The sequence below is a fragment of the Manacus vitellinus genome, unplaced genomic scaffold (assembly GCF_001715985.3).
Source record: "Manacus vitellinus isolate BGI_N305 unplaced genomic scaffold, ASM171598v3 scaffold_0_pilon, whole genome shotgun sequence".
In the NCBI taxonomy this organism is placed as follows: Eukaryota; Metazoa; Chordata; class Aves; order Passeriformes; family Pipridae; genus Manacus; species Manacus vitellinus.
In genome coordinates, this window is record NW_021938789.1 from 5,086,093 (window position 1) to 5,098,620 (window position 12,528).

General features: G+C 37.6%; 1 protein-coding gene across 9 annotated transcripts in view; it reads left to right on the forward strand.

Annotated features, from left to right (window-relative positions):
• Window positions 1-12,528, forward strand: part of ABLIM2 (actin binding LIM protein family member 2) — a 140,855-nt gene that overhangs the window by 108,825 nt on the left and 19,502 nt on the right. For 6 of the 9 annotated variants that reach the window (XM_029960349.1, XM_029960332.1, XM_029960338.1 and 3 more), the window contains 5 exons: window positions 223-324; window positions 1,633-1,686; window positions 6,690-6,742; window positions 7,352-7,460; window positions 11,903-11,961. In XM_029960349.1, the coding sequence (XP_029816209.1) occupies window positions 223-324; window positions 1,633-1,686; window positions 6,690-6,742; window positions 7,352-7,460; window positions 11,903-11,961 (377 nt within the window). The remainder of the gene's footprint in view (window positions 1-222; window positions 325-1,632; window positions 1,687-6,689; window positions 6,743-7,351; window positions 7,461-11,902; window positions 11,962-12,528) is intronic. The other 3 variants (XM_029960351.1, XM_029960355.1, XM_029960333.1) reach the window with 2 other exon arrangements.

Genomic DNA, 12,528 nt, shown 5'->3' on the forward strand with positions numbered 1-12,528 from the left:
GGCAGTTTAATCTGATATTATCTATCTATCAGATACTAGTTTTTGATGAGACGTTTGGCGTCTGAGCCAGTATACTGTGCTGAAAAATAACGGGTTTTAAAAAAACATGGATTTAAAACTGTTGGATTAACAAGTCATTTTGAACAAGCTTTTATGCTTGAAATACTCTACTTTGCTTTCCATTTTTTCTTTTATCTGCTTTCTTTGCTCTTCCCCTTGGAGGCAGTGAAAGTGGTCGGAGCACTCCAAGCTTATCCATGTACTCTGAGAGCAAATCTTCACCTTCTGTCTATCAGCAGGCTCCTAGGCATTTCCATATTCCAGGTAGGCATTAACTGCTTAGCTTTTGATCTTCAATTGCTGGCACCTGTTTATTCTCTTCTGAATGTAATTTTCTTTTGGCATCGATTTGTGAATTTCAAAGTCAAAGAGCACAAAATGTCTGACAAGTAAATATCTGTTACCTGTTAAACTTCCTCTCAGAAATAAAGGAGTTAGAGAGCTGTGTGCTCATGTGCATATATATTTTTAAAAAAATTGCTGTACAGGAGGCACACAGTGACAAATGTTGCTAAGACTATAGAGTTACAGCAGTGCTGGGTTAATGGTTGGACTTGATCTCAAAGGTCTTTTTCAGCCTTAATGATTCTAAGAGTCTATGATTTATAGTGCCATAACTGCATAAGACTGTTGAATGTGTGTGCAGGAGGAACAACTGAAGGGGTTTTTGTTTTGTTGGGTTTTTTTCCTCCTTATCCATCTGTTCTCTGAATTTTAAAGTCATATTGACATAAACTTTGAAAGTAGCTGGAAGACTTCAGAACTGCAGGAAGCTCACTGTGGCTAGCTTTGCATATGTACTGTATTGTTTCCAATTCAGTTAACAAGCATTAAATTTATATCCACACTGTTTAGTTTTTGACTGCTAAGCATATCTACCTGTTCAGTGGCGTAATTTGTTTATTCATTTTTTGCTTCTGGGGTTAATGTTTCTATAAAAAGACCACAATTAGGAATTGTATCTACTCAGGTCCATAGTACTGAGTAAATCTGATATCTGTACAACATGATATGGGAACCCTGGGTTGTGGCTCTGGGGGCTTTCAGAAAATTCCTGGAAGGCCAAGTTAGCTATACAGTTCAAAATATAGAAAAATTATAGGATTTCCTATAAGAATATTGGGTATCACCAGTATAATCATTTATATCTGAACATGTACATTTTGTTTGTAATTAATGGAGAAAGTCCTTTTTCAAGTGTGACTGTTAGAGTAGTCTGTTGCATCTCTGTAGGAATTTAAAGTAGTGACAAATATAGCCAGTTTCTCTTTGCTGTCTGTGAAGTGTACATATCACCAAAGGGATGCCATTCAAGGTGTCTTAAAGCACTCTGAGGGACTTAGGGGGGATTATGTTGCATAGGTAGGTATACTCAATGTTTTCAATACATAAAGATGATGGATAAAAGTCCATTTTTTTGCAATAACCAGTGAATGACAAACCACTGAATGAATGCATAGTGTTTGCTGAAGTTTTTAGCATTGTTAGTGTTGTTGACAGGAGACGAGAGCGGCGTGATCTGAACTGCTTGCTTACTCTTTCATTCTTTCCTTTCTCTTTCCTCTTCCTCAGACACTGGCGTAAAAGATAACATCTATAGGAAACCTCCTATCTACAAACAGCATGGTACAGTCTGCTTTTCTCTGTTGCAGTTTTATCTACTTGTCTATGAAAAAAAATGCATATTGACTCCCATATTGCTGTAGTCTTTGCATTTCATTGTGTCCCTGTAATCTCAAACAGAAAAGGAGAAAAAGAAACATGAAAATTAAATATTGTTTTGTATAACATGCAGTCCAAGGATATAGTAAGTTCTCCAAAACTGGGATGATGGTATTTTGATTTATCTTGATAATTCAGAATTGATACTAGCTTTAATGCAGTTTTCTTATTCATGGAATGACAGGAAACGTGAATGTGAAGGCGTGTTTTCAAACCATGCCTTGCTATATCTAGTTTTTGTAAACTAGATATTTTTGTAAACTTCTAAATTGCTGGAGAAAAAAAAATGTTCATTGACAAGTGGTGTTCATTGATAAGTGGCATATATGAAATATCTACTTTTCATCTGTAAGTTCTTCAAGCTGTAAAATACCAATAACAATAAAAGATGTCAAATAACAATAGATATCAGTAAGGTAATAGATAATAATTAAATGGATAATAATAAAATATACCAATAACAAAAAAAAGAACAAATGCAGTCACACCATGGCAGTTAGGAACATCAGCAAGATGTGATTGGAAAACCTGTGGTTGTCCCAGCAATGACATTTTAAACAACAGAAAGAAATATGTGATCTTTTTATGCCACTGAGAATCTGAATTAAGACCTTAGTAAATATGAAAAATAAAAATATAAATTCTGCTTTCTTCTATTATTATTTTTGCACTATATTTCACTTATTAACATCAGTGCAATTTCCATGTTAGTGTGAGTGCCGACTGTGTTCTCAGTGATGTTTGACAATGATCTTGGTTCACGATACATGACTGGTTATAGGGAATTCATTTTTCTAAACCAAATTCCACTATTAATTTTTGAAAACAAATACGTGAGGGTTCTGCTGCAATAAGGGTGCCTGAAAAGTGCAGTACCTTTCTGATTAAAAGAGTCATGACTTGGGTACTCCTGTACTCATGAGCAAAGGACAAAAATAAAAATATAATATGTGGTATAAGTCTGTCCCACACCAAAAACTATTTTCATCATGACTGCACCCCCACCTCGCAATGAATGAGAGAATAAAATAAACATGAGGGATGTTCATCACACTGTGAGCTAAGGCACTTTGGGGATGAAAGCATGTGCCTTCAGGGATACAGGTGGGAGAATGGCACTCTTCCTGGTGAGGGAAGTTCCAGGCAGTGCCTGTGAGCAGTGTCTTTGTTGGAGCAGCTCCTCCCATCCTATTGCCTTCTGCAGCACAGAGGTGACTTCCTGTACTGTACCTAGGAGTGAGAAGGCTCTTTGTATCTCTACACCCATACTTTGGCTTCAGCTGATAAATTTCATTGAGTGAAAGGTTCAGGAGCTGCAGATACTTTAAGGCTGTCAGCCTTTATGGCCAGAACAAGGAAAATACATTTTACATGTTTTTCTTCTGTGGTTACAGGGGGCTTTAACTGTTTTTGAATTACCCAATCAACATTGTTTTTAAAAAGACACTTTTATATAGTTATCATTTTTGTACTGTCTTTCTTGAGAAATTACAATTATTTCTGTTTGGTTGAAGTTCTAGTTTGGATCTGATACAGCAATATGAGAAAGAAAATTGTCACCTCATGCTTCCCAGCTGAGTGAGTCAGCCTGTGCAGGTTCACTGTAACTGGTGCTTCATGATAAAGTAACTGCACATTCAGATCATCCAGATTTAGATAATCTCTGTGGTTTTTCTGTGTATGGTTTTGAGCAAAGCCAGACTTGCTGACATTTCAGTGCACTTTAGGTGTTGGTCTTTGATAGACATTTTCTGCTCCTAATATCCTAATCTTGAACAAACCAATGTTACCTTTCAGGCAAGAAGATACTGTCTGTCTGGTTTAGTGCCTGATTTAATCCAATCAGCCAACCTTTTAGTCTGCCCAAGATCTCTAATTCCTTCTTGGTTTTAGATATACAAATACTGACAACAGAAAAAGTTGAATATTGTAGTGATGTTTGGAAAGATCATGAGCAAATGCAAAATAACAATCATCTGTTGCAAATCAGCATAGCTTCACTCATTTACAGAAGCTGATGATAAGACTCTAATGTCCTGTATCCTGACTGTGTCATTTAATTTTATAGATACTTTTGGTTTGCAAAGAGGATTCTAAGCAACAGCTTTTTTTTGCTTTTTTTTTTGCCAACTGGGCATTTTTACACCAATTTTCTGTCTGTCAAAGTCTGGATTATGTCAGTTTTGCACTGCTGTGTGGAGTTGTCCCTTGTAATCACTGGAGTGAGCGCAGAATTAAATTAGCAAGTCAGCAATCTCAATAGGTTAACAAGAATAAATGTTTTAAACTTTCTTTTCTAGATTATAGATATTCTGAAAGGTTGTGTTGAAAATACATGCTCCTTTTTTTTTACCAGACAGCAAAACATAATTTATTCTAACTAAGAAATGAAGCAAAATAAAAACCAGGAAACAATAACAAAAAAAAATCAATAAACTTTCCTTCCAATAAAAAGAGTATAAAGTAAAACAAAATTTAATAATAGTTATCTTTTGTTCTGGAAGGATTCACAGCTAAAGCGTGAACACAGGATGATTCAGCTCCTCAAGCTAAGTAGATGCTGAACAAATACATGCTGAAAAGGAGCCAGAGAACATTCCTTTGTTGAAGAGACCAAGTTTGAACAAACAAGCACAAGAATGTTCTTTAAAACAAAAAGTGCAAGAAGCTCTTCCAAAACATTTGGCTTTAAAAGGCTTCAGTTACATCAGCACCCAACAGATTTGCTGTAGCTACAGCTTCTGTGTTTCTATTATAAACACCCAACTTCAGAATGGAAAAAAGGTGAAAAAATGGGACATGAGAGAGATCAGGCTCAGATCTGGGGTTGGAAAGTGAAGAGTGTAGTAGCCTGCATGGTTGTTGGGGAGTGTGTGTGTGTGTGTTCATGTTTTAGGAATATTTAAACATCATTCAAAGTTACAACAAAAGAGTTTTGCAGTCCACAGTTCACGTTGGGTTCATGGCAGAACCAGGCATCCCTTAAAGTGATGAAGGTAATGGTCAGTACTGACGAAATTCAGGGAACTTGAATTTTTCTGCCAGCAATGTGTTCTATGAAGCCTTCTCAGAAACTTGGAAGGGACTGGCCTTCATGAGCCCCACTGATTTTGGTTGTAATTCTCTGCATCTCTTTTAAGTCAGATGCTCTCAAGATCCTGTGGAACCTTTGAAATTTCTGAGTAGCACCTTGAATTAAACTTGTTTTTTAACTTTGAGACCATCAACGTCTTAAAACAAAACAAAAAAATTCCAAAAAAGCATCAGATTCTCCATATGGATTTCTGATTTAGTGATAGGAAGATCCATAAGCATAATGTGGAACAACTTGTTGACTGATGATTTAGGGTGTGCTCCCAAAATATCAGCGAACATGGTTTATATCCTTCTTGCAATGTAGGGACTTTATTCCTCATCTGTCATATTTGAGTATTTCTTCGTATTTATTTCTCAAAGAAGCAGCTTGCCATCTTGGGAAAATATCCCTGTCAGGATGCTATTAGCTAACTTTGAAAACCTTGGTTTTTTCAAACCCTCTACAGTTATGGATTTTCACCTCTAACCCATAGATATTTTCCTTATGGCAATTTTTCATTTTTAAGTATCACCTCCTCAGCAAAAGCAGTTAAGCTCTGGATGTGAGCTGTGGGATGGCATCAGAAATTGGAACAGAATAACACTGAAAGGCTTTTGGTGGTGTCCTTTTGTCCATGTTGTTTAGATGCAGGGGAGATCCTCTGCAAACATACTGGCTGGGGAAATGGAGAGGGCAGAGTTGTTCCCATCTTGCTGGAAGTATTGCAGCACATGTAACGATGCAACTTAATCTCCTCTCCACCTCTGTCTCTAAGAATCTCTTCTGAGGCTTAACTTTTGTATTAATATATGCTTTATATTATTAATAAATATTTTTTCTGCCTACTTTGCATTGCATGGGGCCATTTTTTCTCAGGTGTTGCAGACAGCCCCCTTGTTGCACTAACTTTTCATGGGCTTGATATTATGCTAGGTCTTTATATTACTCCAGTTTTACACCATTAAAACTGTCCCCAAAACTACATAGAGTGAATAGGGCAAGTAGGACTGAAATTTTGAGAACTTACTTGAAATGATGTGAAATTTGGCACAAAATTTTTCTGTAAGATTCACAGGTATAACTCAGTATCTGGAACAATACTCTGGAACATAAATGACACATTTGATGTTTGCAAACTATCTAATGAGTAGCTTTTAGGTTTTCAGTTTTCTTCTTAGCAAGTTGGAAAGCTATAAGAAAATAAACCAATGGTAAAACATCAGCAATATTTTTTATTAAAACACTCTTTAAGAGGACAATATTGTCAGAAAAGTGGTTGGTCAAGAATTTTGAATTTTAAACACAATCTGTCTTGTAGATTTCATGAGGAGTTAATGCCAAGTTTATTCCTAATGTTCTTTACCATCATTGTCTATCCTCTTTGGGAACTTAGGAGATCCAGGTGTGCTGACCACAAAATATCTGTGTGACCATATGTAGTTTCATTGCCATGGTAACACAGAAGAGTGTGAAATGGCTGCCCTGTGTGCAGTGATCGTATGAATCTGTCCTTAAGTTATGATGTAGAATTATTATTCTCACCAGTCATTCCCAGAGACAGTTTCTTCCTGAAAAGATAGGTTCAAAATCCAGCAGGAATAGATTCTCTAAATTCACTCGAAGGATGAGTATTACTGTAATAATTTCAAAATTATTTAAAGTGATTCTGTGAAACCATAGCTCTACACATAATTTTCTGCCTAGCTCTATTTTATTTTAAATTGATTTTCTCCCACTCTTAAAAATATTTGGAACATAACTGCAGTCAGAACAGAAGACCAAAAAAATGTTATAGTCTATTCTAATTTTTAAAATTAACTTAATCTTCCAGCAGCAAGAAGATCAGAAGGCGAGGATGGAAGCTTGGATCAGGACAGTAAGAAGGTAATGATCAGATAGAACAAGAGGGAGTAGTTTATTGATCTTCCTTGAAGCAACTGTTTTTTAAAACATTTTCATACATAAAAGTGTTCTTTCATGTAACTGAAATAATCATTACTACTTTTAGGGCCTTTCCAAGAAGACATAGAAAAGCTTGATCTCTCACCCAAAGGGTTTAGAATGTACATTCCACAGTAAAGAGAAGTAGGGATATTGAGATTAAGAGCAATAAGCTCATGAATTTTCACTCCGTCTCAGTATATAGATTGGTGATTCAGCTAATCCTGTGGACTTTTACTTAGGGTGCATATTAACACAGAAGAAAAATGTTAATAGCAAATTAATTATAAGAAAATGACAGTGCATCTTCTACAGTGGGGCACAGTGGGCATGAACACAGAAACTATCCTCAGCCCAGCTGAAAGTTTGAAGCTTTTGGTAGCTGTAGTGTCTAAGTGATTATACAGTCCTTTATAATTTGATAAAGGATGGTACAAGTTGCAATGAGCATAAACATATGAGCAGTTCACAGGACTTCCGAGCAGGTGGAGTAGGAGAACTGCATTCAGGTGTTAATCCTGTATCTTGTAACTGGCTCTTTACTCTCTCCAGCTGAAGACCAGTTGGCTTATTCTGAAAGGGGATATGGACACCAGAACTAATTCCCCGGATTCAGAAACACGGTCCCTGTCTCTTACTGCCGGAACCGACAGAGATTCCCGTGAGTGCTGCAACCCTGGCCTGCTGGCAAAGCTGAGCAGGGCTTCCTTCCTGTGGCAAAGGAAGGTGGCCCTGCTGCAGGGCCACATAGCTCTAGCTGGCTTTGTGCTTCATCTCTCTGTCATAATTACACCTATTTGTCTGTTTGTTCTGCCATGGCTTGTAAGCGCTCAGTGCCTTCAGACTTCGATAGCGAAACTATTTATAGTTTCATGTAAGTGAAAGAAGCAGCATTGCCTGTATAAATGAACTGTGTTGTCTTTGGAGAGCAGAGGTTCCTTACCACAAAAACCCACCCCTCCTAGAAGTACCTATTTATTATATGCTATTTATTTTCAGTAGAAAGGATGGCAGTATCAGGCAGATTTTTCACTGGTGCTAAATACCTCTTGACACAAACTATATATTTTGAATACTGGTAAAGCCACTTCTTCTGTATTATGATAAGCATAAGGAATACTTTTCTCTAAGTATTAATTTAGCATATGCTCACATTTACAACCTTATAAGGTCATAGAAATCTTCCAGGTGGAAAATGGAGTAATTTTGTAGCTAGATTCAGGTCTGGAGACCATATGCCCATGATAGCTGTCAATACCACAAGCATGTTCTACACATTTCTTCCTCCACATTTCAGCAAGTCAGGAGCATCAGAATTGGGTCTGATTTTTACTTCCAGGTTACACGAATGACAAAAAATAGGTTAAATGAATTTTAACAAATAACTGGGCCATTCCCCTCCGTGCCTCCTCCACTTTACACCACACAGCAGTAGCAGGTCATCTGGGGTAAACAAGTTGGGGAAGCAGTTTTCCAAAAGAATGCATCCAATGCAAGGCATGTCTGGCAGCGAGGCTAGGATGTCAGTCTTGTGGGCATTTTGGTAATGTGATAGTTGGCTCCATCAACTTATATTAAGGAAATTATGGCTTAGCTATGCAAGAAAGAGGGAAAACAGATGCTAGTAAGTCTGTCATAAGGCTGTAACAAGATAAAGAAGAAAAGTTATTTCAGATCATCAGTCTCACTGGTCTAACTTGAAGGGATTTGATAACTTGATCCTCACCAGAGATCTCATACATGTGCACAAGGTGTATTACAGGATTCCCTGTGCAGGGGAAACCAAGTCTGACCACCTCACACACCTAAAATCTTTAAGTCATTGCCCATGAATGAACACCTAAACCTTTCCTTGTAATACACATGCTGGCTATGTTTGGAAGCTTTCTGGAGTTGATCTGAAGCTTTTCTACACATGTATTGAGAGAATAGTCCTTGAGCACAAAAGGGGGAGGTGTGTAGCACACCAAGAACTGTGTTATACAGGTACAACGTATCGCGTTGATTTTTTTCCTGGGAATATTGCTATACCTGTCACTCTTCTATACCTGCATTTCTTTTATGATTTTTAATTCTCTTGGGAATGTGGAGCTATTAAAACTAGAAGTGCAAAAGATAGTTCATACCTCTGTGTCAGGGTCAATATCACCTTTGTGCCAATGCAATATAGGTTCTGTAGTTCATTTTCCATTGCATTTTATCATCATTTCTCTGTCCCTCATGAAAGTTGGCCCCATTTCCCAGTTAGCAGCTACACAGAAATGACATTGAGGAAGTTTTCTTTTCCTGACATTTGCACTTTTTTTCTCCCTTCTTTATGATTTTATTCACTCACCTGACTATTTTAATACCCATATACATCCTAAGTAGTTCCTTCTCTATTGAGTGTTTCCCTATTTAGTTCTGAATATTTATAGCCTGTCACATGCCCTATTGGCCACAGAAGAGTAGCTTCCCTATCTCTTGCCCTTATGGTTGAGAACTCTGACTTTCAGCCCCATCTTTGTGGCATAGTCAGTCTATCAGAGAAAATAAACCTTTTGGGTATAGGTTTGGTGCCAAGTGATTACATGCAGGGTAGGGGGAATTAGCAGGCACCAGACTGCGAACTGCTGGTGATGCGTCCAAATATACTGAGAAAACAGCCCTGCATTCATCTGTCTAGCCTCTGAGCAAACCAGGGAAGGGTTACTCTGCTCTGGAAGGTATTTTGCCACATTACAGGATTTATATGCCCAGAAAAACACACCTAACATGAATGCACATCAGTGAGAGGCTTGTGCAATTGGCAGGCAAGAGTGGAGCTTGCATCTCCTTACTTCCACCTGTGTGAATGGGTATTGTTACTGTATATGTAAATGTTTGATGGTTAATCAAGTATCATAATTCATGATTTTAAGTGTCATATATTTAGGAAAGAAGACGTATAGTAAAGTGTGTAGCCCTTGCTGTTCACGTGTCCCTGATGTTCTGAGAGACAACCTCAGAATACCCAGATTGGAGTGAATGTCATACAGGAAAAAGCAGGAACCATATTCCTGCAGAGGGTAGTTGATGTTCAGAACTTGCCTAATTAGAGAGAAAGATTGCTTTGTCTTGGCTAGTTACTCCAAAAAATTTGCTGTCCCAGTATATCTGCAGCAGGCTGTGATGGGGGGGAAGAAAAAACAAAAAAAGGCAAAATAAAAAGTGTCTAACTTGGTGACTAAGTCCGTGGGAAACAGAAGCTAGTGAAATACAATCCCCTCCGGAGTCAGAGGGTTTCACTAGTGCGTTTTGGGCCATTTCGGCTCAGTTCTCCCGTTGGGTTTTCCCAGGCGGCCACACGGTGTCGCCTGTGCCCGCGGATGCGGCTCAGCCTGGGAGGCGGCTCCTCACCTGGGCTGTGTCTGGTTTCAAACTGGTCTTCACCTTAGTGCATTTTTCCTTGGTAACTGAGTAATATTATTTGGAGATAGTACAAAACTCTCTCGCCTACATCTCTACATCTCTTTCTACGTCTTCGCTGTAGCCAAGAAACTGAACTCCACACTGATTTTCAACACTAGCGGTTTTTTCCAGGCAGGAGCAGAGATGATAGTTTTGTTGCAGATACAGTCATTCTGTCTCACAAGTGTTATACTTTTTGCCTTCTGGTGTCACTGCCATTCAGATAACAGGCAATTATAAGTTTCTCATTTCATTATATTTTTCCCACTCTTAAATATAAAAAAACTAAATGATAAGAGATATTGGACTTGCAATTTAATGTGAGCTTATTGTTCCCTCTTTAAGTACATTAAGTGCTTTGAATTTTGTTTTTATCATGACTGTCATTCACTGGCATACCCTTATTCCATTAGCTTTCCATCCTTGCTCAGTACTCCACCTTTTATTCTGTGGATTAAATACTCCTTCAGTGCTGTAGCCCTACCTAGGTTACCTTTCCCCTGTGCTGAGTACTGACATAGCACAACTCCCAGTGATCCCACTTCTTCTTTCCTTTTTTCCTTTTTATTTGGATAGCTGGAGAAACTTTTGCTATTTGTTTTAATATCATTTTCAGTGTTTAACTCAGCTTGACTTCTGGCAGTCTTCACTTTATCTCAGCACATTATGAGCTCCTTGCTGATCCACCTTTTGTTTTTTCTTTCTGTATGCTTATTCCTAATAATCTCCTTAGGGTATTTATTAATCAAGTGGTGTCTGCATTCACTTCCTACATTCCTTTTTGCACACAAACTGCTAAAAATTTTGACAGAAAGAAGAGTTGTACATTCAGTTCTTTGAACTAACTGACTTCTGTAACACTTTGCATCAGTTTAACATAGTTTCCTGTACTGGAATCAAGAATGTTTATTACACACATTTGTTGTGTGTAGATTTGTTCATCTACTGTTTAACTTTTAAACTTTCTTATTAGGGTCTTATCATTAGAAGTAAAGGCTCTTCAGTTGTCTCAGAGTGACCACACACAGTTTCATCACTATATTACATCATTTATCCGCGGTAACACCATTTGCCAGTTTTCTCCATCTTAAAACGTTCTTTCACTTGAGTGTTTATACTTTTGCTGATTTACTTTACCCATAACTATATCTTCATTTTTGCTTTTTTCCAAGAGGTTTTACAGAAGGCAAAAGAAATTTTATGTTTGTTAAGGTTTTTTTAAGTGGTAGGGTATCAACCCTTCTTTTTTAAGAAACAGAACCAAAAACCAGACTACATACAGCATGATCAGAAGTGATGTAAATCTAAAATTGTGATACCTTTAATCCCAGTTTCAAGTCATGATTTAATACTAAGTTGGAGGACAGAGATTTCACAAGCTCTCAAATCACAAACTTTGCATCACACAGCTGCATAAAGCTTCCATAACATGAGCCCCACAATTCTCTTCATGTCATGCCCTGGCATGCTGTTATTTCTAGACATTGTTACACATGTTCACGTACATGAAATATGGAGAAAAGATGAGCATAGCTCAATTATATTTCATCTCATTGATAGCATATACTTACTGATCTTGTAATTGCTGTTTCTGGATATTTTCTTGGATTCTGTGTTATAATAGGCTGTAAAGGATTTGCAAAAAAATATAGCTATATCTTATGTCTTTTATAGGATTTCCATATTCTAAATCTGCTTCTCTACCTGGCTATGGAAAGAATGGCTTACATCAGGTAGGTATACATTTAAATACCTTCTCCAGGAAATAATGTCTCATAAAGAGACAACTTGGTAACTAGTTGAAAATCTGCACAGTAATAACACTTCAAAGGTGTTTTGGCTGCCAGCCCTGTCTGACAGATTCATCCCCTGTGTGGGTTAGAGTTTGTCTCTCTGTAAGAATAAGGCTGACTGAGGCGTCTCCTTTTAATTGTGTGCATCATGAACATTAAGAATCTTGAGTCTCCTCCCAACACAAACGAAGGTCTAAAATGTACAGGCTGCACATATTAATAGATCACAGTATAGCCTGAATTAATGATAGAGGTGGTTAGGCCTATAATTAGGCAAGTAGCGATCTTAGAGCAAAGCTGCTCCAGCCTACATCCATTGCATTTCTTGAACCATGTTCTGCTTTTTTCCAGTGTGCACGCACATGTGTGTGTGTATGGATGTGTATATACACACACAGTCATTGTACTTTTAAAGCAGGGAGGAAACTACAGACAGAATGACAAGCAGCAATCTAGAAGGAAAAATGCCTAACCAAATTATGATCAGATCAAACTAGGTATTTTTTT